General features: G+C 45.9%; 2 protein-coding genes and 1 long non-coding RNA gene across 5 annotated transcripts in view; 2 read left to right on the top strand and 1 right to left on the bottom strand.

The window, feature by feature from the left end:
- The window catches only part of COMT (catechol-O-methyltransferase), a 44088-nt gene extending 24130 nt beyond the window's left edge, over positions 1-19958 (bottom strand). The window contains exon 1 of one of the 3 annotated variants that reach the window (XM_083418404.1): positions 19778-19958. The gene's annotated coding sequence lies outside the window, so the exon portion shown is untranslated. Of the gene's footprint in view, positions 1-4220; positions 4463-15647; positions 15735-19777 lie in introns of those variants that run through there. The other 2 variants (XM_083418405.1, XM_083418403.1) reach the window with 2 other exon arrangements.
- Positions 4428-5697, top strand: LOC310666913. The gene is made up of 2 exons (XR_014506097.1): positions 4428-4556; positions 5524-5697. It is a non-coding gene; the product is annotated as an uncharacterized lncRNA (long non-coding RNA).
- The window catches only part of TXNRD2 (thioredoxin reductase 2), a 69663-nt gene continuing 58932 nt past the window's right edge, over positions 15759-26489 (top strand). Inside the window, exons 1-3 of the mRNA XM_083418328.1 lie at positions 15759-15894; positions 21887-21952; positions 25223-25279. Of these exons, the coding sequence (XP_083274454.1) occupies positions 15816-15894; positions 21887-21952; positions 25223-25279 (202 nt within the window). The 5' untranslated portion in view covers positions 15759-15815. The remainder of the gene's footprint in view (positions 15895-21886; positions 21953-25222; positions 25280-26489) is intronic.

Genomic DNA, 26489 nt, shown 5'->3' with positions numbered 1-26489 from the left:
AAAAAGGTTTATTTGGTCATGAAACAAAATTAATATTTTTTTCTCTGCCGACTAAGAAGACCGACTTTGCTCCAAATTTCAGCAACTATGAGGAATAAGTTTTCTCTTCACTATCTTGGATGTTAAATGCCAAATTCCCCCCCATGGAGAACTTCATCATAGTCAATGTGAAATCAGCAGTGCAACCTATTCATATCAACTCAGAAGTTCATTAGACTGGTTCCCAGGTACACGTGGGAATAGGATTGCGGCATAAATTGTTTTCTTTGCCCATTTACCAAATTTTATAATTTAAAACTTCATTACAATGAAAACAGAAATGAGTACATTAAAAAAGCAAAAACATAGTGTTCCGATTTCATTTTTGTCTTTTAAAAATCCCACTTATTTAGAAGCTGCAGGAATTGTTTTTTGTTTTTTGAAGGCGGTTAATATTCCCTTCTCAGAAGATGTCTAAAATTGGCCACACAGCGTGTTTCAGAAAGTGAAGACCGCATCTCACAAAGAAAGACTGAATGTGTTGAGATTGTTTTGTTGGGAGGCGATGTGACAGCTATCTTCAAAAACCTAAAAACCTGTGAGTCACGTAGATGATGGAGCAAATGTGTTTTTTCGTTCCAGAAGATAAGCCCTGAATAAATGGGCTCAAACGACAAAATTTTGAACAAATATTAGGAAGAAGTTCCTGGTGGTGTAACAGCAGAACAAGACTGCTTTGGAAGGTGGCAAGCTCTTCCTCATGAGAGGTTTCTAAGGATTTGTTTATTTAACAAAGTTTATATACCGCTTGGTTGTAATTAAACCTCTGTGTGGTACGCAAGAAATATTAAAATCATAAATAAAAACATTTAAAGATAATTAAAATTAACAATAAAAAACAGCATATGTAAACATGAATAGGCTTGCCCAAACCAAAATGTTTTCAGACAGTACAACAAAGTGTCCGTCGGCAGGGAGTTCCAAAGCATACTAAAAGATTGATTTCTTACAAGTACGGCATGAGAAGGTAACAGTGCCCAGATTGAAGTGGTTGAGTGAGAACATTTGGGGCAAGGTGATCCTGCAAGCAAACCGGTCTCAGGCTGCTGAGGGCTTTATGCACCAATAGTACTGCACCTTGACCTTTGGGCTGGCAACAAGGCTGTTTACAAGGCTGAAAACCGTCCTGGGGTCCTCGGTTGAAGGGCGGTATATAAGTAAGTAAGTAAGTAAGTAAGTAAGTAAGTAAGTGAGCAACCAGAGCAGATCTCTGAGCCGCGCTGTTGAATGATGACAGGGTCTCACTCCTGCCAGCAATTGTGCTACATGGATAGATGATGAAGAAGAAGAGTTTGGATTTGATATCCCGCCTTTCACTCCCTTTAAGGAGTCTCAAAGCGGCTAACATTCTCCTTTCCCTTCCTCCCCCACAACAAACACTCTGTGAGGTGAGTGGGGCTGAGAGACTTCAAAGAAGTGTGACTGGCCCAAGGTCACCCAGCAGCTGCATGTGGAGGAGCGGAGACGCGAACCCGGTTCCCCAGATTACAAGACTACCGCTCTTAACCACTACACCACGCTGGCTCTCAGATAGCCGTCACAGACCAGGAAGTACAGGCCAGAGGGCCACCCTATCTACCAGGGTTACCGTAGAGTAGGCCTCATGCATTAGGGTTTATAGTAATATCCTAGATCTGGGGTACGCAACCTAAGGCCCGGGGGCCGGATGCAGCCCAATCGCCTTCTCAATCCGGCCTGCGGATGGTCCAGGAATCAGCGTCTTTTAACATGAGTAGAATGTGTGTTTTTATTTAAAATGCATCTCTGGGTTATTTGTGGGGCCTAGGAATTTGTTCATATTTTTTTTCAAAATACAGTCTGGCCCCCCACATGGTCTGAGGGATGGTGGACCGGCCCATGGCTGAAAAAGGTTGCTGACCCCTGTCCTAGATGTATTCACAGGGCCTTGCAAACACAAGAACGGACCTTCTTGGTGGTGGCTCTCCATTTGCAGAATGCTCCCCCCTATGAAGCATGCCTAGTAGCATCACTATTTGTTTTCAGACACCAGGCAAAGATATCTATATCCACCCAGGCTTCTGGACCATAATTTTCTGCCTTTTTTAAATAGTGGGTCGGCTTTTTGGTACATATTAGCATGTTGCATGTTAGGCTTTTAAAAACTCTCTTGCTTTTACTCACTTTTAATGCTGCTTTGAGTTCATCTTGCAAAAAAAAGGAACTACCAAATATCAATAATAATTATGAATAATATATTTAAGCTAAAGCAAATGACCCTAAACATCACAAATGCATTTCAAGGGCCGAGAATAAATGCAATGTTGGGGGCTGAGTATGGGGATTCAATTAACCTGAGTGCTCAAAGCACCTTGTCTCTTCATAATCGCATCCCTTTCGCTAGGCACCGATGTACCAAAGAAGTTCAAAATGAAACAGTCGTGAAAGAGACAGCCAGAGGGTTGGTTCCAGACCATCAGCACAATCTTAGGTGCGCTGACTTAAAAATTAAATTCCACTAAGGGGTGTCTGCCACGGTAACCAGGGAGATTATCATATCCTGAGCTGGTTGCACTTAGCTCCCATTGAAATCAATGCGGCTTAAAGGCCCACCTGACTTATCCCCTCAATGAGATTCAACTGCCGCTCAGCCTGGATCTCAGAACCAGATATGCAAATTACCGTATAAACACCACTTCATTTGCAAACTCTATTTTGTTTTTTTAGCTTCTTCGGAATCTGAGGGTGGGAGTGGGGATTTGCTTCGGAATTCTAGGCAAATTGGCGTTATCTCTAGCTAAGTGCCACTCAAGAGTAGTTCCGCTGAAATTAGGGGTCCTAAGTTAGTCATGTCCGTTGATTTCAATGGGTTTGTGCCAAGTAGAGTTTAGTTGGCTACAGCGCCCCTGTTTCTGAACTTATTGATAAATTAAATGGCTCGAAAAGGAATGTCTTTAGAAATGTCTGAAACAGCAGAACCCAGCAATCTTACAATTCCACGTATGGACAGGAGTCAGAAAAGTGGTGCTAAGCAACCACTCAAAATCTGCTGCTGCATAAGAAATGTGGCTTTCTCCCCTGAATAGCTATTTTACAGACATTTGCTGTGTTGCTTTTTTGCAGTGGCGGGGGGGGGGGGGGTCTAAAGGTAAATATGTTCTTGCTGCTCTTGTTTAACAGCTCAGCTCCCAGCAGAAGGTTGTCTGAGGCCAGACGGCAGCTGGACCGACAAAAACCTTACAGGCCCCAGAGACGCCAGCGGTGTTCTGGCATTCAGGCAATGGAGTGGCCTGAATAACGGACAGCATCAACTGCTCGTGTCAGACTAGCATTTAGAAACTTGCAAAAGGAACACCCGATAAGACGGCAATAAAATAAAACACACTGAACAAAAGCAGCATTTTTGCACCTCAGCGATTCAACACCAACGCTAAGCAATATCTGGAAGGTTTACAGCGCAAATCAAGCTATCTGTTTTCCAAAATCAAACCAATAGCATTTTGGGAAGGCAAATGAATTTTGATAGTATAGTCATTGCTACTTCCCCGAAAGCAAGCACAGAGGCAGACAGAAGCATGGAAATGAAGAAATCAGCTTTTTAAAAAGGTTTCAGAGGTTGGGGGGGGGGGGATAGAGAAGTTGTTCTCACAAGCAAGGAAACAAACAAACAACCACTTTCTTCAAAATCTGGTTCCCCTGTTGGGCATGCAAGTGGCAACAAGAATTGATTGCCTGCTTTTCCATTTCAGAGAAAGGGAGAGGGAGAAAGATTATCTTTAAGGTGAAACACAATCCAGGAGTTAACATAACTTGGCAGCCGACTCTATTTAAAGTATCAGCCAACCCCCCACTTCTGCTGTTCTGACATTTCTTGAACAAAATCCTTTCTGTACACATACTATAGGTTCCACTGCAGGTAGTTGCCCAGCCGTTACGCTTTCAATTGAAACAACAACATCAACAACACAAAGCTATCTTGTTTCACCCCTTTGAAGTGCCACTGTTCCACACTGGATGCAATAAAAATAAAACGTTCTTTCCCCCGCACAGATTAGCTTCGCGAAAGCTTGTGCAAGCGAGAAGCAAAGTGGAATTAGGAAAGACAAGGAAGGCTCCCCTCCGTCCCTCAGATTTCTCCTCCTGACCTGGTTCCTTAAATCATGGCATTAAAACGCAACAAAGATAGAGGTCGGCAGAAAAACAGGAAAAATATAAACGGGTACCTTTCCGACAAGGGTGGGAGCAATTTGCAGCGATCTTTCTCTGTGTTGGAGGGATGTGGATCTTACAGATATCTTGGAGGCTGCAGTATTTTCTTTGGTCACAATTGATCACATTACGACAAGAGCTTAGGGATTCCGAGAGCAAGAGCTTCTTCTAAAAGGGGCAGCGTCCTCCCTGCTCGTCCTCCTTCCCTGCTGCTCCCAAACCTCACTCAGCTTGCAGGAATTGCTTCTTAAAGCTGACCTCAGAAAGCACCTCGGGATGCGCGCATTTTCTTGTGACACGCCCCCTGTTACTTGGTTACTGACACAGAGCTGGCATGGCCAAGAGCCCAGGTAAGGAGCAAATTCACCCCTGAGCTAAACTCCTTTGAAAGAAAGTGCTCTTGCCCAGGGAATACCATCTGGCTTGCCCGCTGGAGAGATTTTCAGGCAAGTGATTTGCAGGCAAAAGGTCCCACTAAAAGAGGTGGGAGCTGGAGAAAACCTCTGGCCGAAACCTTGGCAAGTTGGCACCCATTCACACTTTCCGGCATGTGCTTCGTTTTCTCAGCATTGCTGTGTTTTCCCCCCACATATGTGTTTCGTTCTGCCAGCAACAGGAAAAGATGCTTGGAAAGGGGGAAGAGGGACTGATGTGTGACTGAGGTCACAAAAGAATTAGGTGCCATGAGGACATAAAGGCACACGATTAATCCTTTTCTACATTAAGCCTGTAGATTTTCACCCGTTTACTTTCACATCTTTTGTTTCCCTGTACTTTGGCTAAAATCATTTCCCTGTACTTTGGCTAAAACCATTCTGCATTGATTCTTAAAGTCAAATTCTGCACTAAGAGCAGCTTGATTCTGCAACTTGAATAAATTATGCAAGCAAAACTCATTTACATACAATTTCTTCTGCATGGCATGGGGCCGTGCTGTTTTTACTGAAATTATCGGTATGGTTTTAATAGATATTTTAGAAGTATATAGTTTTAATCTTATCCATGCTTAACTGTTTTTAGTGACTATTTTTAGGGGTTCTTATTTTTGTCTGTAATCTGCCTAGAGTCCCATGGGGGGGGGAACAGGGTATAAATAAATATATTATAATAATAATTAATGCAGACTCGCCTTTCCCAAACTGGTGCCCTCCTGTTCTTTTGGACTACAACTCCCATCAGCCCCTCAGAGGCTTAACAAACTGAAGGACATCGTCCTCTTTCTATGCTCCTCCCGATAGAAACATACAGATGGGGACAGATATGCCCCTGCTTTAAGTCATTTACATACTGTCTTCTCTTGTGTATTATTTACTACAGAGTTTGATGACTAAGCTCTTTAGTAACAAAACGTCTGATTACTGGAACAACGTCCAAGAACTGAACCACTGGTATACCACAAGAGGACTCTTTATTACTGCGTTTCCAATTGTTCAAGATAAAATCTATTTTGGAAAGAGAATAAATGAACACTGAACCACTGATAAATTACAAGTGAACTATTTATTTACTGTGTTTGCAATTGTTTAAGATAAAAAAACTACAGTGGTACCTTGGGTTAAGAACTTAATTCGTTCTGGAGGTCCGTTCTTAACCTGAAACTGTTCTTAACCTGAGGTCCCACTTTAGCTAATGGGGCCTCCCACTGCCGCCGCGCGATTTCTGTTCTCATCCTGAAGCAAAGTTCTTAACCCGGGGTACTATTTCTGGGTTAGCGGAGTTTGTAACCTGAAACGTCTGTAACCTGAAACGTCTGTAACCTGAGAATACCACTGTATTTGGGAAAGAAACTACTTTTGCCATACTTATGGACATTTATTGTTTGTTTACAGATAGTTGTATTGGTGATATTATCTTGCGTCGGTTGCAGTAGTCATTGTACAGTGGAACCTCGGTTTTCGAACGTAATCCGTAAGACCATTTGACTTCCGAAACATTCAAAAACCGAGGAGCAATGGGCGGTCAGCAAAAAAGAAAAACACGCAGCGGAGGCCGTTCGGCTTCCGAGATGCCCGAAAACCGAGGTTCCACTGTACCACCCCCCTGTTCATTGTTTTATTGTCAGAGCATCACATGCCAGGACAGGGTTTCAAAGAAAGGTGTGTTCTTCCAAGCCCACATTCATTTCCAGTATATTTGCACTCCTGTGCCAGCAACGGCTACCCTGGCTTTGTCACAGCCACTAAATGGCAGAATCCCCAAGAACAGGGAACTGGCTTCAGGCACCAGGCCCACTGGCAGACCAACTCTGTGTTACAAAGATGTCTGCAAATATAATAATAATAATAATAATAATAATAATAATAATAATAATTATATCCCGCCCTCCCCAGCCGAAGCCAGGCTCACAGCAGCTAACAACATTAAAAATAACACAGTTTACATAAAATCACAATAAATTAATTGAAATATTCTATAATCAATTCATTCTAAAATCAATTCAGAGTCAAATTAATGGCAACCATTGGGCTAGAGTTCTATTAGGATTACCGAAGGAGGGGGTCAGACTGTGTCTTGGCCAAAGGCCTGGTGGAACAGCTCTGTCTTGCAGGCCCTGCAGAAAGATGTCAAGTCCCACAGGGCCCTAGTCTCTTGTGACAGAGCGTTCCACCAGATCGGGGCTACAGCCAAAAAAGTCCTGGCTCTGGTTGAGGCCAGCCTAACCTCCCTGTGGCCCGGGATCTCCAAGATGTTTTTATTTGAAGACCGTAAGGTCCTCCGTGGGACATACCAGGAGAGGCGGTCCTGTAGGTACAAAGGTCTTTGGCCGTATAGGACTTTATAGGTTAAAACCAGCACCTTAAACCTGATCCTGTACTCCACCGGGAGCCAGTGCAGCTGGTATAGCACCAGGCGAATGTGATCCCACGGCGAGGACCCCGTAAGGAGTCTCACCACGGCATTCTGCACCTGCTGGAGTTTCTGGGTCAGTCTCAAGGGCAGCCCCACGTAGAGCGAGTTACAATAATCCAGTCTGGAGGTGACCGTCGTGTGGATCACAGTGGCTAGGTCAGGGCGAGAGAGATAAGGAGCCAACTGCTTAGCTTGGCGGAGATGAAAAAATGCTGCCTTTGTTATAGCTAAAATCTGCGCCTCCATGGAAAGGGAGGTGTCGAAGATTACACCCAAACTCTTAACGGACGGTGCTGGCACGAATTGCGCCCCCAAATCCCATATTGTCCTGACCCAGCCAAAGGACCTCTGTCTTCGAATATGACACAGAGGCTGTCAATGTTAACCCTGCTGTAAGGGAATCCCTTGCAGACGACAGCAGTGGCTGGAGACAGAAAGTCAAGTTGTGTATCCACAGCAGTGACCAGAGGAGGAATGACTGCTCGGAGGAGCGCAGAGAGGAGAAATGCCATGGTGCATCTGCCGCAGCACAACCGGGTGCCTTCATCTGCCCCAGCTGCAACAAAACATGTCTCGCCTGCATTTTTTCTCTACAGCCACAGCAGGTGCTGCAACTGCCCGACAGTTTGACTTCACCCCCAAAGCTGCACTCCTCCATTGTCCCGGAGACAGACGGATGCCAAACGACAACAATAAGAAGCTCAAGTCAGCAGGCTTGGTTCCTGAGCATTTTTATCTATGCAACAACCCTGTGAGGTAGGCTGGGTTAACAGGTACTGAAAAAGCATCCACTGAGCTTCATGGCTAAATACTGGGCTAAAAGGACCAATATTTTGACTTATCTATAAGGCAACTTAATATGTTTATATGGTACAGTAGGGTGGCCTAGGGTAGGACAACTGAGATAGCAAGACCCTGGCAACCGGCGTCATTTCATGATAATAATAATAATAATAATAATAATAATAATAATTTATTAGTGGGACGCGGGTGGCGCTGTGGGTAAAACCTCAGCGCCTAGGACTTGCCGATCGCATGGTCAGCGGTTCGAATCCCCGTGGCGGGGTGCGCTCCCGTCGTTCGGTCCCAGCGCCTGCCAACCTAGCAGTTCGAAAGCACCCCCGGGTGCAAGTAGATAAATAGGGACCGCTTACCAGCGGGAAGGTAAACGGCGTTCCGTGTGCTGCGCTGGCTCGCCAGATGCAGCTTGTCACGCTGGCCATGTGACCTGGAAGTGTCTGCGGACAGCGCTGGCTCCCGGCCTATAGAGTGAGATGAGCGCACAACCCTAGAGTCTGGCAAGACTGGCCCGTACGGGCAGGGGTACCTTTACCTTAATAATTTATTATTTGTACCCCGCACATCTGCCTGGGTTTCCCCAGCCACTCTGGGCGGCTTCCACAGAGACCAAAAATACACTAAAATGTCACACATTAAAAACTTCCCTGAACAGGGCTGCCTTAAGATGTCTTCTGAATGTCAGGTAGTTGTTTATCGCTTTGACATCTGATGGGAGGGCGTTCCACAGGGCGGGCACCACTACCGAGAAGGCCCTCTGCCTGGTTCCCTGCAGCTATGCTTCTCACAGTGAGGAAACCGCCAGAAGGCCCTCGGTGCTGGACCTCAGCGTCCGGGCATAACGATGGGGGTGGAGACGCTCCTTCAGATATACTGGGCCGAGGCCTGATTCTGCTCAGGATCTCCCATAGCTGCACACATTAATTGCTTCCACATGTTAATGTCACATCTAATTTTTCCACCCCAACTTCTTGAAGTGGAAATAACAGCTATGATCGTGCATGGTCAAGCTTAGCATTTAAACCTGAGAGGTTTGACGTGTATTATTTGACCTGATTTGTCGAGGCTCCTGCTAAACAAGAGCTAGGGCAATAGACTTTTTCTGCAGGGTAGCAAAAGTATCCGTACTCAGCAACCTGTTGAGCACAGCCCACACTTTCCAAGCATAATCGTAAGGGCTAGCAGCTTGCCTTGTTGTCGTTGTTTTTAAAAAAATAAAAACCGAGGAGCTCAAGAAGCCTGGCAAACGCTGCCCTCGCAATTTCCCAGGCATCTTAAAAGGGCTGGAAACTTGCCTAGTTTTTGTTCTTCAAAGGAGAGGTTTCCCAAAAGCTGGATCCCATGCTCAGGATCACATTCTGTGCTTGCAGCACAAAGTGCAAGGACCTCCCCCGCCCCCCCGCCCACCTCCTGGTATTTCCACACGCAGGTGTCCAGCTTCTCGTTCTCAGTTCTTAACTCAGACCGCAACCCGACTTACCAGGTAGCAAACTCCACTGAGTTCAAGACAACTCACTTCTGTGTAAACATGGTGCAGACTGTGCTGCGAGTCTGTTGAGACCAACTCCAGGAATTCCTGTGGCGCAATTAAGGCTGCCTGGAATGCTGAGTGGGCGCTATTGCTTTCTCATTGTGTGCTGTTCCAAAGGTCATGGCTGATGTGGCAAGCATAGATGCAGCTGGAGCGCAGCACAGAGCCTGCAAAAATGCAAGCCGCCATCAACAAACTTTGGTAGGGCTAGCTGTGAGAGGGGCATTATTACAATTATTATTATTATTTACCGTATTTTTCGCTCTATAACACGCACCAGACCATAACACGCACGTAGTTTTTAGAGGAGGAAAACAAGAAGAAAAAAAAATTCTAAACGAAATAGTGGATATATGATTTTTGTGGTTCATGCTGTGGCCACAGACATGTGATCTGACAGTGAGTTTGGAGTAGCCCAATGCAAAAATCCTGAGGATCCATGTGGATCCATGCTTTGTAACCACGGAGGAGGGAAGGAAGGGGAACCATGGATCCTCTGCTCACGACTGCAGCAGATCCCCCCCGCCACCCGCAGGCATTCGCTCCATAACACGCACAGACACTTCCCCTTACTTTCTAGGAGGAAAAAAGTGAGTGTTATGGTGCAAAAAATACGGTATTATCACGGCAACGTTTAATCAATTAATCCATTGCATTTAAAAAAACAACAACAATGCACATTTGTATTGACTAAACCAGGGGTCAGCAACCTTTTTCAGCCTGGGCCCATCACTCCTGGGGATCATTTGTGCAGGTTCACATCTGCTCAACATGTAATTATTGCGCCATCTCTAGGGAAGCCGAAATGCTGATGTGCTAAATCTGCCAACAGCAAACATGTCTTAGTAAACAGGAGCCATCCCCATCAGCACCAGATCTGTAGGATCAAGGGCTTAGGACAAGTTCCCGGATTACCGTATTTTTCGCTCCATAAGACGCACCTGACCATAAGGCGCGCCTAGTTTTTAGAGGAGGAAAACAAGGGAAAAAATATTCTGAACGAAACAGTGGATGTATGATTTTTGTGGTTCATGCTGTGGCCACAGACATGATATGTGATTTGACGGTGAGTTTGGGATAGCCCAATGCAAAAATCCTGAGAATCCATGTGGCTCTGTGCTTTGTAACCACGCTTTTGCGCCACTGCGGTCCCACGAAACAGCAGATGCGTGATTTTTGGTGCAGTCTATAGCCATGGACATGCTATGTGATCTGATGGTGAATTTAGGGTGACCTAATGCAAAAATCCTGAGGATACATGTGGATCCGTGCTTTGTAACCACGTTTTTGCGCCATTGCTGGAGCAGTTTTTTGCTCCTCCTTTTATTCTAATTTCTCTCCTCATTGCTTGTTTTAGTATGCCTGTCTCCTCTCCTTGCAAGTTCGCTGTCTTTACCTCCCCCCTCCCAGGCAGCCTCCTTTATCGCTAGAGTCCCTTATCTCCCTCCCGATCACTTGCCGATCAGCTGCTCAGAGGCTTTGTTTCAACACCCCTTCCTTTTTTCTAAAAAAAAAAAAAAGCACGATCTGCTTTTTGCCCCTGGGCAATTCAGCTCCAGGGACCAAGCATTCGCTCCATAAGACGCACATTTCCCCTTACTTTTTAGGAGGAAAAAAGTGTGTCTTATGGAGCGAAAAATACGGTAATAGGATGCATCCAAACACCCAGAATTAAATTAGTGCTGGAACTGATCCTGTAACAACATCTGCATTAACAATTTCACTTCTGCCCCACTTGCAACAATGGCAGAAGCGGCTGATGGCCACGAAACAACACCCCAAGGACCAGTGGTCGAAAGTGCCATTATGGCAACAATGGGAGTGGTAGGGGCCTCTGTGAGAGAGCCATCAGCCCCTTATTCGTGACTCTCCTGATTTGAGGACACAGTCCTGCCGCCATCCTCTGTTTTGATCCAGTTTCCTTTTGAGCTGTTTTAAGATATATATTTTTTAAACTTTGCTGTATTAAATGTGCATTCTGTACTTGACCTCCTTTGTAGTGCTTCATTTTGAAACATTTAAGATAATAGTTTCCTGTTAATTAAAGGTAAAGGGACCCCTGACCATTAGGTCCAGTCATGAACAACTCTGGGGTTGTTTACTGGCCAAGGGAGCTGGCGTACAGCTTCCGGGTCATGTGGCCAGCATGACTAAGCCGCTTCTGGCAAACCAGAGCAGCGCACGGAAACGCCATTTACCTTCCCACCGGAGCGGTACCTATTTATCTACTTGCACTTTGATGTGCTTTCGAACTGCTAGGTTGGCAGGAGCAGGGACTGAGCCATGGGAGCTCACCCCGTCGCGGGGATTTGAACCGCTGACCTTCTGATCGGCAAGTTCTAGGCTCTGCGGTTTAACCCACAGCGCCACCCGCGTCCCGCCAGGTTGGCAGAGGCTGGTCTAAAAAATAGCAATGTTGCTAGCATGCCTCTTTGAGCCAGAATGCGCCAGGGCCTAATTTGTGGGTTGAAGAAAGAAACACTTTTAATAACACTGAAAGAATGTCTGGCTTTGTTTTTGTGCATGTAGGTAAAGCAGATTGTTGGGGATTCAGTCCTCCGAAACTTAGATGCCGTTGTCTCTGAGGTTATTGAGGTATGTTAACTTCTTCACCCCGTCGCGGGGATTCGAACCACCAACCTTCTGATCGGCAAGTCCTAGGCTCTGTGGTTAGACCACAGTGCTACCAGCATCCTTATATGCAATAGAAAGAAATATCATTATCCCTACAGCATCCTCTGCCATCGCTCTCTCTCCCGGTGCTGGATTTTTGTATAAGCTAAACAAGCTATAGCTTAGGGCCCCACTCTCTTGGGGGCCCCCAAAAAAATTTAAAGGAAAAAAACAACTGGATGTACATTTCCAAAATATAATATAAAAAACAAATAAAACCTGCAACAACAGCAACAGTGTTTTGTGTTGTGTGGGCTCCTATGATGGAAGTAATGGGTTCCGCCTGCTAGCCTGCTCTCTAAAATATCACTGGTTTGCTCATTTCTATATATAGGGTGCCTAGGGTGAGTCTTTGTAAACTGTGTTTCTAAAGGAACTTTTGTTATTGCCAAATGCCAGTGTGTTTGCATTATTAAGTTTGTTATGAATAAAAAATCATTTTAAGTTAGAGCTTAATAATTATTTCACCATTAATATACTTCTTCTTAATTGTATTTCACTATTAATATACTTCTCCGTAACTGTATTTCAGTTCAACAATTACTTCAATAAAATACATATTTTGTTATGTGCAAATGGCTTTAGATAAGTTACCATACAGCATATATTAAACGCAAAAAAAGGCACAGTTTGTTGTTGACAAAGGGCAGCTGGACATAAAGGGCCCCATTACCTTCAGTAGCTAAGGGCCTCCTCAAACCTAAATCCGGCCCTGCTCTCCCCCCTCTCTTTCCCCCCAAATATCTATAACAATAAAGTCCCACACCAAATGTAAATGAACTGTGAAAAAGACTCGATTAATTGAAAGTGGAGACGCTGTATGCACTTTTCCTTGTTTATTTGTTTGCTTTGTAACGCAGAAAATCTTTAATAAAAATTAATTTCAAAACAGCACGAGTCTTTTCATATGAAATTGTATTTGCCACGCAAGTAATCACCTTGAAGACAGTTATCTTGGAGGTAATTACTCGCCTGGTACTGATACGGCAAGTGCAATTTCGCATGAAAGAACTTCACCTCCACAGAGAGCGGAATAAATTCCTTCCATCCATTCGTGTCCAAGAGCAGTTCTTTGTTGGCCCAACTTCCTGTGCATCAAGGTGACGTTAAAGACATTAGAAGCTTTGTGGGCACAGACGGGATTTAATTTCACCTCTGGCTCCTGTTTTCAATGCCAATACCTGGCCATATAAACATATAAAAGGTTGATTATAAAGGAAGGGAAATGTTGGTGTAACTTGATCCAAAACCCTTAGTCTCTTCCAGCATTGGTCTTTACATGTTGAAAGCCCAGTGGCTTTGCTTAGTCATGGATTCATCACATTGTTATCGCTCGAAACATTCGTTGAAGCAATGTGTCAGCATGGATGCCGTGTTGTGAAATGTACACTGCGCACATCTAAAAAACAGAGAGGGGTGGTGGATCGTTTTGCCCCTTTGATGGAATTGTTGTTCCACTCCTTTGCAGAGTTATGCCGACTTACCAGTTCATAGAATATTATTGTTGTATTGCTATTCATTTAATCTCTGTACCACTTCATATTTTTAAGGGGGAAAACAATCTCAAAGCGGTTTACAGCCTGCATTAAACAGCAAACAATATACAGTGGTACCTCGGGTTACATACGCTTCAGGTTATATACGCTTCAGGTTACAGACTCCGCTAACCCAGAAATAGTTACCTCAGGTTAAGTACTTTGCATCAGGATGAGAACAGAAATCGGGCACTGGCGGTGCGGCAGCAGCGGGAGGCCCCATTAGCTAAAGTGGTGCTTCAGGTTAAGAACAGTTTCAGGTTAAGTACGGACCTCCGGAACAAATTAAGTACTTAAACCGAGGTACCACTATAATCCAGAACAGAACATTGCTGAAGAAAGTCAGATATAAAGTATCCATTTAAAGCAATGTAATTAACAGGAAAAGGGATGCGGGTGGTTAAACCACAGAGCCTAAGGCTTGCCGATCAGAAGGTTGGCGGTTCGAATCCCCGCAACGGGGTGAGCTACCGTTGCTCTGTCCCAGCTCCTGAAAACCTAGCAGTTCGAAAGCACGTTAAAGTGCAAGAAGATAATTAGGTACCACTCTGGCGGGAAAGTAAACGGCATTTCCGTGCGCTGCTCTGGTTCACCAGAAGCAGCTTAGTCATGCTGGCCACATGTACGCCAGCTCCCTTGGCCAATAAAGCGAGATGAGCGCCGCAACCCCAGAGTCGGCCACGACTGGACCTAATGGTCAGGGGTCCCTTTACCCTTTACCTTTTTTTCTATTGCATAGTGTTTGTGCAGGGTTTTTGTGTCGAGTTGCAGCAAAAGGGAATGCTGGGAATAACCCAGGCAGCCTACAAGGATTTGATTTGAGGTTCCATTTTGGTAGAGCATGTTTTCAAATGCACTATTCCATACAGGAGTGACTGCCCTTAGGTTGGGTTGTCTGTCAGTTCATATATCAGGAGGGGGAAACTTGGGACCTTTGTCTAGAATTCAGGGCGGCCCAACACATGGCCAGAGGGCTGTATGTGGCCCTTAAAGCCTTTTTGGCGGCCCTTGGCAACCTTTGACGTCCCCACAGCCCTCATGCTGCCTTCCTAAAGCTGGGTAGGTGGCACTGGGCTTTGGGAAGGAGGCATGTGGGATCTGACAGAGTCCTAGAGTTGCAGTTCATCAACATCTTTGGACAGGCATAGGCAAACTCGGCCCTCCAGATGTTTTGGGACTACAACTCCCATCATCCCTAGTTAGCAGGACCAGGGATGATGGGAATTGTAGTCTCAAAACACCTGGAGGGCCGAGTTTGCCTATGCGTGTCTTTGGTTGCACAGACATCATTTCCTTCCTGTTCCTCTTGTGATGTGCTCTGACTAATCAGCAACAAGTCCATCTTAGTCAGCAGAATCACACAAACAATGCAGCGTAAACAAAAACCACCACCTTCCAGCCATTCCCAACCTGCTATCTGCACGAAGGAATGTGGCACTTGTTGAATGCCTTCCTTGCCAAGCTATGCTTTACCTTGTTGGACCTCTGCTAGGGTAGAGAAGAGGGGCCCAAACCAAGTGCCTGGATTGCTCCACCTGTTTTGCCAAGCCCTACTTTACCGACCTGTGCCAGGGTAGAGAAGGGGGGTCCCACCCAAGTGCCTGGAATGCTCTACCTGTTGAATGCCTGCCTTTGCTAAGCCGTGCTCCACTAGTTGGACCTCTGCTAGGGTAGGGAAGAGGGGCCCAAACCAAGTGCCTGGAGTGCTCCACCTGTTGAATGCCTGCCTTTGCCAAGCCGTGCTCCACCAGTTGGACCTCTGCTAGGGTAAGGAAGAGGGGCGCAAACCAAGTGCCTGGAGTGCTCTACCTGTTGAATGCCTGCCTTTGCCAAGCCGTGCTCCACCAGTTGGACCTCTGCTAGGGTAGGCAAGAGGGGCTCAAACCAAGTGCCTGGAGTGCTCCACCTGTTGAATGCCTGCCTTTGCCAAGCCGTGCTCTACCAATCGAACCTCTGCCAGGAAAGAGGAGAGGTGTTGGCCCCTCCCTCTCCGGCCCCACCCATTGGGCAGGGCCCTTCCCACCGCGGACTCCTCCCCCGCGAGTCTCACCTACCCGGCACCTGAGGCGACCCTTCTCCGCGCCGCCCGCCTGGCTCCTCCTCCTCCTCCCTCGGCGACGGGGCGTCTGAGGCGGCGCGAGCAGGCAGCCAGGCACTCGCGCGGGCAACCCCTGTTCCGAGGCCGGGGTCCTCGTGGGGAAGCTGGGCTGCCGTACAACAGCATGGCGGCGCTGTGCCGAGCGAGCCCGCGCTTCCTGCGCAAGCCCGGGCTCTGCCGTACAGCGCGGGCCCTGTCTTCAGGTACGGGGATCCCCGATGGTCGGCGGGGGTCGCAGGCGGGCGGAGGCGGAGCAGGCGCCTCTGCAAAGCTGGGCTGGAGAGGAGAGGACCCTGGCAGGCAGGAATCCAACCGGGGAAGCCTTCCCCAGCCTGGGGTCCCGCCTTTGCATTCTCCCCTATTGGGGGAGGCTTTGCCTGTTGAATTCCTGCCTGCTACACTACCGGTTTAAGCCACGACAGTAGGAGGCAGGGAAGAAAAAGAGCAGCCAGCAATGGTCATTAGAAAATCTGTGCGAGCTTTAGTCTATTTTATTGTGGTCTTAACTTTCTGTGTGTTTTTAACTGGTCCTAATTTTTTAAGGGATACTTTTATTACTTTATCTTTTTTGGGGGTGGGGACCTGCTTTGTGTTTTTTTCTACACTGAAGCGGGGTGTGTGTAAAGGGCCCAAACCAAGTTCCTGGAATGCTCCACCTGTTGAATGCCTGCCTTGCCAATTATAGGCAGGGTGTTTCAGAGCACATACTGTATCTTAGATGGGTGCCCTGCCTTGGCACCTAAGCTATCAATAAATTTGAAATTACACACCAAAATGGTGAGTGGGTATCAAGATGGTTATTTACATTTTTGGATCTGCCAATTCTCAGATTAATTTAGCAGTTGCGAAGGGAAGAGTTTTATTTGTTTGCCGAAGTATTTCTGTACCACCAGAAATACGAGTTATCAAGGCAGTGTATGGTGTTGAACCCTAAAACACCATTTAAAAGAAAAAAATAAAAATGCACAGGGGTGTACTGGCTGTTCAAAAATAAAAATTAAACTGCTACAAAGGCATAAAAAGGTTTTTAAGAGACACTTGAAAGTCAAAGGCCATTTAGGCCTCTGATCTCAGTGACTGAGCTGGGAAAAAAGGTCTGAGGTGGTCCTTAAAGTATGCTAGGCCCAAATCCTTCAGGTTTTGTCAAGCGGGACAATTATATCAACAAAGTACCCCTTTGTAAATACAAATAATTGATTTCTGTCAACGGTTGATGGCCTGCCATCTACATAGACCTGCAAATGATAGGGTTCCCAGCTATGAAATTAAATGCAAGAATCCAGTGACATCTTAAAAGACCAACCAGTGTTTTGTGCTCTGTACAGAATAGGATATGTTGCAATCGGTTTGTGTGCTTGCTTCCACAGCACTCCACGCCAAACCATGGTTTAGTGTGAACATGTGGGCTCCCGGTTTGTTCTGGGTTTTACAGGTTGTGGTTAGTCTGGGGAAAACTAAACCGCAAGCCTGGGTTTCAGTAACACAAAAGCCAGGTAAGCCTGTCGTAAGCTTCCCTGAGTGTAGCAGCATCTGTAATCTCTTTCCTGTCTTCACACTAAACCATGGTTTGACTTGTGTGTGCAGAACAGGCCTATATGCAAATCTCCACAAGAGCTTTTCTCTTGTTGTAGTAGCTTAAAATGTGTCAGCTATGAAATAATTTTGGTACCTTCTTGCACGATTACATTCTTTCTCTGAAAGGTGTCTCTGTGAGGGGCCTTGTCACAAATGCTACCATATTTTCACTCACCTTCCCATGTACCTTTCTTCTTTTACCTAAAATCTACCAACTGTAATTCGGCTCTTTGCTTGATTACTTGGCTGTGATTCGCACTCGCTCCAGCTGACTAGGCAAAGAGGTTGTTCCAAGCATTACTGTTTACTTTATCCGGGTGGCAAGGCCTAGTTCTTACCGCAGGGATCAACTTGTTTCTGTCTTGTAGCTCTTCACACTGCAGGTGTTCACTAACATGACTAGATGCACTATTGCAAATAAATCTTCCTGCGTAGATGTCAGGGAGAACTATTGCAGACTTGCCTTTTTCCTGAGACAAAATCATAGAATTGTAGAGTCGGAAGGGACCCCAAGGGTCATCTAGTCCAACCCTCTGCAATGAAGGAATCTCAGCTTGTTTAAAACACAACAGATGTCCATCCAACCTCTGCTTAGAAACATCCAAGGAAGGAGAGTCCGCCATTTCTTGTGGCAGTCTGTTCCACTGTCAAATGGCTCTTACTATGCTGTGCTTATGGGGAAATTTGTTGTTTTGGTTGGCGCATTCATATAGAGTCATACCTCGGGTTACAGACACTTCAGGTTGCGTTTTTTCGGGTTATGGACCCGCCGAAACCCAGAAGTACCGGAATGGGTTACTTCCGGGTTTCAGCGGTCGTGCATGCGCAGAAGCGCTAAATCATGCTTTGTGCATGCGCAGATGCGCCGAATTGCAACCCGTGCGTGCGCAGACATGCTGCTGCGGGTTGCGCACGCTGCGGGTTGCAAACGTGCCCCCCACAAGGATCACATTCGCAACCTGAGCGTCCACTGTACAGCCCAATTAACCACTGTCTCCGAGCAATTCACAACTTTAATCTTTAATCGATCAAGTACAAAGGTAATAAAACTGAGCAACAATCAAGTTTAAAAAACCCGTTGTATTCAGGAAAACTTTTTGGGGGTGCTGGGATTCCTTGATGTGAGCACCCATCCAGTCACTGCGGTGGTACAACATTCAAAATACTGTTAGACCCATTTTTAAAAGATCGTAGCAATTTGAATACGGTATTTATCAACATTGCTAATTTGAGGGGGGAGGTCCTTCGAACCACAGCAGGATTTGCTTCTGAGCTGACTCACCTGACTCACCTCAAAGGATCTAGTTTGTTAAGGTTGCTGGGAACTATAGCTCTGTGAGGGTGAACTACAGTTCCCAGCATTCTTTGGGGAAAGCCATATGCGTTAAGTGTAATGTGTGTACACAGCCTGAGTCTATGTTTATAGAGATCAGCCTTGCAAGGGAAGAGTCTTCTGCACCCCCCTGAAATGCAGTATATTCTTTTGGCTGCCAACTGTCTTAACCGATTTTAATCTTGCATTTTTATATTTTTTTAATCTTATATTTTTGCATTGTTTTCACCTCCCCTGGGACCTTGCGGTGAAGGATAGGTAAGAAATCTAATAGATGGTTATTCTGATAATACTAAGTACATAGGAACAGAGTTCAACCTTTGGTCTATCCAACTCAGTATTGTCTTATACACTGACCGACTTCAGTTCTCCAGGGTCTCACCCAGCCCTACCTGAAGATGCCGGGATTTGAACCCAGGACCTTCCGCAATGTGAACCAGGTGCTCCACCACTAAGCTGCAGCCCTCCCCTAAAATAATAATAATACAGTGGTACCTCGGGTTACATACGCTTCAGGTTATATGCGCTTCAGGTTACAGACTCCACTAACCCAGAAATAGTACCTCGGGTTAAGAACTTTGCTCCAGGATGAGAACAGAAATCATGCTCCGGCGGTGTGGCAGCAGCAGGAGGCCCCATTAGCTAAAGTGGTGCTTCAGGTTAAGAACAGTTAACCTGAGGTACCACTGTAATAATCATAATCATAATCATAATCATAATAATATTTTTTATTATTTATACCCTGCCCATCTAGCTGGGTTTCCCCAGCCACTCTGGGCTGCTTCCAACAGAATATTAAAATACAATACAGTGGTACCTCGGGTTAAGTACTTAATTCGTTCTGGAGGTCCGTTCTTAACCTGAAACTGTTCTTAACCTGAAGCACCACTTTAGCTAATGAGGCCTCCCGCTGCCGCCGCACCGCCCGAGCGCAATTTCTGTTCTCATCCTGAAGCAAAGTTCTTAACCCGAGGTATTATTTCTGGGTTAGCAGAGTCTGTAACCTGAAGCGTCTGTAACCCGAGGTACCACTGTAATCTGTTAAACATTAAAAAGCTTCCCTAAACTAAAACAGGAACTGCAAACAGAATCACGCCCTAAATAAACACCTTGTTACTGAGCTGCCACACCCCATAACCTAGGGAATGTCCAACCTACTATCAATCCGTCCTACTTACCTTTTTTCCTCTTCCCTCTTTTTGCCTGCCGGGAAGATGCTAAAGGTGTGAGAGACAGGCAGTAGAGAAACCAGTCTGCTTTGGAAGCCGGGAGTGGAAGCAGCCAGCTGTCACATTAGCTTGGGTTTGATGGCCTGTAACGTTCCCTACATCTCTCCGATTCTATGATATTTGCTTTGTTGTTATGCAATCTGTCCAATTTTGGGGGCCGTCCGAGGCGACTCGGGGAGGGCTGGCTGGATTCAGATACTGTCTGTGCTTCTCAGGAAAACTTCCGCAATCTGATGGTTGATAGGGTTTCTTTTCGTTTTGTTTTTTTGGCTATATTTCATTTCCTCCCTTGTGCACCCAGCGATGATAATGTGTCAGGCTTAAAAATAATCACTGCTTTGGTGTTTGTTTGTTTTTTGCACAACGGCCTATCTGGCAACTAAACCTCAAGAAAAAAAAACAACCTTTTCCCTCTCAAACAATTCCCAAGGCCTTCTTAAAGAGCGCAGACCACAAAGCTGTTTTCCTCCTTCCCTCATAACCATTTGGGTCACTGAGATATGTGACAGGCCGGGTCTGTCTCCCTCTCTCCGGCACAAATAAACAGATGGAAATTTGGGGACACTTTTGACCCAGCTCCTGTCATAAGAGTCTCCCTGTGTTTCATGATGACTTATCATCTGAGAATGCAATTAAAACATGTATTTTCTGCATTGTTTTCCTAACTCGGCATGCTCAATTTGGAAATTTCTAGATTCTCAGCGCCGGGTTATGAGATGTCCTTGCTTAGAGCTGTTTTGTACTTTTCCTGCATGTTCCTGCCTAGAATGGGTGGGGAAAGCTGAGGTAATATTTTCTACTGTTGCAACAGCCTTGCAAGAGCACAAACAGGCTCATCGCAAAGAAATTTCTGTGTGATTCTCTCTCTTTCTGTCTGTCATTCTGAAGCGCAGCAAAAAAAAAGGGGGAGAGAGATTTGTGACACGCTTCACAGCATCTACAATTTTACAGCTGAAAATAGGAGCATTCTTTGGGACGGGGACCCTCCAAAAACTGATAGATTACTGCGCTGAACAATCCTTGTAATAGTAAATAAACCATAATTAAGCCAAGGGGGTGGTTCAGACAGTCGACTTTAACTATGGTTAAACTAAACCATGGTTAACTGTTATATGTGAACCAGGGCATTACTGAAAGTTCTGTTCCAGGTGTGTGAAACATTGGGCCATCCAGATGTTGCAGAACTACATCTCCCATCATCCCTGGCCATTGGCCACGCTTGCTATGGCTGATGGGAGTTGTAGTTCAGCAACATCTGAAGAACAAAAGGTTCCCAGCACCTGTTCAACTCCATGTACCACAGGGCGAGCAACCTGCAACCACCCCCGCCAAGATAATAACAATAATAATATTTTTTTATTTATACCCCGCCCTTCCTGGTTCAGAAAACCGGGCTCAAGGTGGCTAACAACAAATTTAAAACACAATTGTGATACAACAAAAAACAGCATAAAATACAGTATAAAAGCGTGAATAACAATAAATTCAAAGTTCAAAAATCAATTTAGGGGGAAATCCATCCAATAAACATTAGATGATCACCAGGGCTAGCTGGCTAAATTAGTCCTATTTGGGCCAGTGAGGAGACCAGGGGAGAATTAGCTGTGGGATCCCAGAGCGGGTAATCTTCTTAAAAAAGGTAGGGGGAGGGAAGGAAGGGGAATAAAAGATCAGGCTAAATTCAAATTGAAAGTCAGGCGGAATAGCTCTGTCTTACAGGCCCTGTGGAAGGAGGTTAAATCCTGCAGGGCCCTGGTCTCATGGGACAGAGCATTCCACCAGGTCGGAGCCATCACTGAGAAGGCCCTGGCCCTGGTGGAGGATAATCTGACTTCCTTAGGGCCCAGGACCTCTAAACTACGATTATTCATGGACCTTAAGGTCCTCTACGCCGGGGCATACCAGGAGAGGCAGTCCCGTAAATATGAGGGCCCTAAGCTGGATAACAAAATAGACCAACCAAATATCAGGCTGCCTCTTCAGATACTTAGCATTATCTCTCCTGGATTGTGCTATAAAAATAAATGAAAAAAATCTCCCTTCCTTTCTCTCTTTCAGAGAAGCACGAGTATGATCTCCTAGTCGTTGGGGGAGGATCTGGCGGCCTTGCTTGCGCGAAAGAAGGTAATTCATGGCATCATGCGCAGTTGTGAGGCACCCTAACTTTGCTAGGGATAATTGTGAAAGGGGTCAAGAATAAAACTCAAAATCATAGCACTGTTCTATAAATCGATGGAATACAAATACAGTGGTGCCCCGCAAGACGAATGCCTCGCAAGACGGAAAACCCACTAGATGAAAGGGTTTTCCGTTTTGGAGGTGCTTCACAGGACGAATTTGCTATGGGCTTGCTTTGCAAGACGAAAATGTCTTGCGATTCCTGGCGTTTTTTTTCCGCTCCCCACCCCCTTTTTCTAAGGCACTAAGCTGCTAATAGCCTTTTAGCAGCTAATCCGCTAATCCCTTAAGCGCCGCTAATAGCCGCTAAACCGCTAATAGCGCTAATCTGCTAATCCACTAATGGGCTTGCTTTGCAAGCCGAAAAAACCGCTAGACGAAGAGACTCACGGAACGGATTCTTTTCGTCTTGTGAGGCACCACTGTACTGTGGGAGAGCAGGCGGTAGAGGAGGAAGACTCTGGGTAGACGAGGGAGAATTAAAGGAGGAAGAAGGGGCTTACAATCCACATTAAGCCCAAAGGGCTTGTCCACACTTCTACTTGTGGTCTGAACTGTTTCCCGCTCGAACCACACTTTTTTAGGCATGGGTCAAAGCGGTTCTGCCTTTCCCCTGCTGCTTCCCCCTGGAAAACCTCTTTAGCTCTGGGATTGGAACAAATGACAATCTGCAGAAAACCCGATTGCTGTTTGTTCCGATTGAGCACTAAAGATCAGGTTTTCCTGAGGGATGGAGGCAGGGCTTACAGAGATGTGGATAGTCTATCAGTGGCTATTCGCCACAATGGCTATGCTCTGGCTCCGCTGTTGGGGACACTATGCCTCTAAATATCTGTTTTGCTAGGAATTTCAGGTGGGCAGAGCACTGTGGCGCCCAGGTCCTCCTTTTGAGCTTCCCGTGGGCATCTGGTTGCCCGTTTCGAGAACAAGGTGCTGGATTTTGGCCCGATTTATTATGAGGGCTCTACTTGGGTTGAGTTATCTCAACATTATCTCTGCCTGGGCCTTTCGCCCAAAAGGGGTAATGAAATTCACCATGCTGTAGCAAGGTCTGCATCTGTAAATCATTATTGCAATGTGTTAGCTGGCAGCTCATCCGAGGGTGATCCTCCCAGCTGCTTTTGTTGCTCTATCTCAGGGTTATTAGCCAGTCTGTTTCTCCCATATGTTTTTGAACTCCCAACTGCAATCAGCTCTGGCCATTATGACCAGTGGTCAAGAACAATGGGAGTTGTGGTCCAGCAGAATCTAGGTCACCTTTGCTTTGTGGGGCTGCAGACGACTGCTTGTCCGGCTTGCCTTTAATGGAGGGCTTGTGATTCCCACTACCCTGACTGGCTTGGGGCTGGGGCAGCAGGTGTTGTCAGCCATAGGCAAAGAGCAGCTTGAGAGGGAGGATGGAGGCCCTTTGCCCCTCTGCTGCATCCCAGAGGTTGCAATTAAGAGTCAAGCAGCAGTAGTGTTTAATGTACTGTATTTTTTGCTCTATAAGACTCACTTTTCCCCTCCTAAAAAGTAAGGGGAAATGTGTGTGCGTCTCATGGAGCGAATGCAGGCTGCGCAGCTACCCCAGAAGCAAGAACAGCAAGAGGGATTGCTGCTTTCACTGTGCAGCCTGAGATTCAGAATATTTTTTTTCTTGTTTTCCTCCTCCAAAAACTAGGTGCGTCTTGTGGTCTGGTGCGTCTTATAGAGCGAAAAATACGGTAGATCACAGGAGCCAAAGTATTCCCTCCTGGTTTTGTTGGACCACAACTCCAATCATCCCTAACCATTGGCTATGCTGGCTGGGACTGATGGAAATTATAGCCCAAAACATCCAGAGAGTGATTACCGTACTTTTCTCTGTATAACAGGCCCCCTTGTATAACACCCCCCCTATTTGGGGGACTCCAAAATGGCCCAAAGTTGTTGCTTTTGGGGGGAGGATTGAGAAGAGTTGTTGAGTTTTTTTGTGGGGTGAATGCAGTAAATCACTAGCCCGACGATTGCAATCGCTCGCACCGCTTGCTAACAATCGCTCGCATCTGCTACAAGCGTCTACCTGATCACCGACAGCGGAAGTATATAGCAGCTCTTGACGCGGCAACCAATCACACACCCATTTCCCACAGCCAGTACAAAGCGACCCTTCGCCGCAGCCACCATAGAATCATAGAGCTGGAAGAGACCACAAGGGCCATCGAGTCCAACCCCCTGCCAAGCAGGAAACACCATCAGAGCACTCCTGACATATGGTTGTCAAGCCTCCGCTTAAAGACCTCCAAAGAAGGAGACTCCACCACACTCCTTGGCAGCAAATTCCACTGTCGAACAGCTCTTACTGTCAGGAAGTTCTTCCTAATGTTTAGGTGGAATCTTCTTTCTTGTAGTTTGGATCCATTGCTCTGTGTCCGCTTCTCTGGAGCAGCAGAAAACAACCTTTCTCCCTCCTCCATGTGACATCCCTTCATATATTTGAACATGGCTATCATATCACCCCTTAACCTCCTCTTCTCCAGGCTAAACATGCCAATCACACCAATCACACTTCAGTTCGCCAGTGACAATATGCAGCTCACGGTTGCAACCAATCACCCATCACCCCTACCCACTACCCATGTATAAGACGCCCCCAGTTTTTAAACCTTGTTTTTGAGTAGAAAACAAACCTAGTCTTATACACAGAAAAGTACGGTAAATTGGCTACCTCTGGCCTGATTTATTGTGGAACATCATAATTTGACAGCAAAGTTACCGTCATTGAAATTTGGAATGAAAATAAGGGAACAGCGTCTTGGCCAGCTCTTGGTTCTTTAATTTATTGTGTAATACTGTATTCTAAATTTAAGTTATTGTGTACTCTAATGGGCTATTGGATATTACTTTATTGTTCATTTTATAGCTATGCTTCTATGCTTCTTTGTATTGGTTCAAATTTTTAGGATGTGTGTGACCTTCGTTGTATTTTCTGTTTATTTGTTTGTTTGTTTCTTCAGCTTATACACTGCTTTATTCATAGTAATATAGAAAGGCGGTATACAAATTAATGAAGTAAAATGAAATTAAATGCACTGTGATTACAGTAAGGTGCGGTGGATGTTGGGTACAGGCAGTGGCAAAACATAACTCACCAAAGCAACAAACCTCCCCCCTCCCCCAAAACACTGGCACCCTAATGGTGATGCCTTACTCTTTCCTTTAAAATAACTCTATGATTTCTTTTTATTTCTGAAGCTTCCCAATTTGGAAAGAAGGTAGCTGTGTTAGATTATGTGGAACCTTCTCCGAAAGGTAAGAAACAATTCGGTCATCATCACCATCATCATGTAATATTTTGTTATGGATCTGTGGTTGCTAAATGCTTGGGTTTAATCAATGTTTAGGATATAATTCGAACTGGTACGTTATGACTGGCAATAGCCAGACTCCAGCATATTTAAGAGAGGGATTAGCCGCTGTCAACCCCCTGGAATTAGCATATGTGAACAGCTAACCCAGGAACTGGCTTCATGAGTTGTGCCTTGGACATTGTAATCCTAGCAAAATCAACAAGTGTTAATGGAGTCGGACAGACTTCTTTGTGAGGTGAACGCCTGAGGGGGATAAACAATTAGGGAGTTCAGAGCATCAAAGGATTAGGCATTAACACAACACAGGATCAAAGGAAATAGGCGTGAGAATGCAGATGTGAGGCCTCTTCCTGAGGTAGAAATGGAAAGCTGGGAAGCTATAGGGTTGGGGTCAAAAGGGATGTAACCAGGAAGCAGAGTAAAGAACAGTTAAGCTAGGTTGTGCCCTGCAGCACAGGATAGGCTGCAGAGAAAGAATGGTGCTGGGTTTTTGTTGCTGCTGCTATGAAATAAGCTGTCACATCATGGGGTGCTGCTGCTACGAGCACCTCCATAAGTAGGCTCAGGTTGGGCGCAAGATTCCTCCATTGCAGGGGGTTGGACTAGATGACCCTTGCAGTCCCTTCCAACTCTACAATTCTATAATTCTATATATTCTTAAATAAGCCATGTAGGATCAATACACTATAGATTTCATCGTGCCTCATTGCCAAAGGTACGCCTGCACCAACTGGAATCTCGTGTAGTGGCTCTGCGAAGTTTGGAGTGGCACGTAACAATATAAATCAAAATACAGATTGGTTTTAGGTAAAACCTCAGCGCCTAGGGCTTGCCGATCGCATGGTTGGCGGTTCGAATCCCTGCGGCGGGGTGAGCTCCCGTCTTTCGGTCCCAGCTCCTGCCCACCTAGCAGTTCGAAAGCACCCCTAAGTGCAAGTAGATAAATAGGTACTGCTTTATAGTGGGAAGGTAAACGCCATTTCCGTGTGCTGCGCTGGTGCTGGCTCGCCAGAGCAGCTTCGTCACGCTGGCCACATGACCCGGAAGTGTCTCCGGACAGGGCGGCCTCTTAAGTGAGATGGGCACACAACCCTAGAGTCGGACACGACTGGCCCGTACGGGCAGAGGTACCTTTACCTTTACCCAACTGT

Source organism: Podarcis tiliguerta, assembly GCF_965153285.1.
Source record: "Podarcis tiliguerta genome assembly, chromosome: 16".
Classification (NCBI taxonomy): domain Eukaryota; kingdom Metazoa; phylum Chordata; class Lepidosauria; order Squamata; family Lacertidae; genus Podarcis; species Podarcis tiliguerta.
The sequence above is the reverse complement of the archived record's forward strand: the minus strand, read 5'-3'. Positions and strand labels throughout refer to the sequence as shown.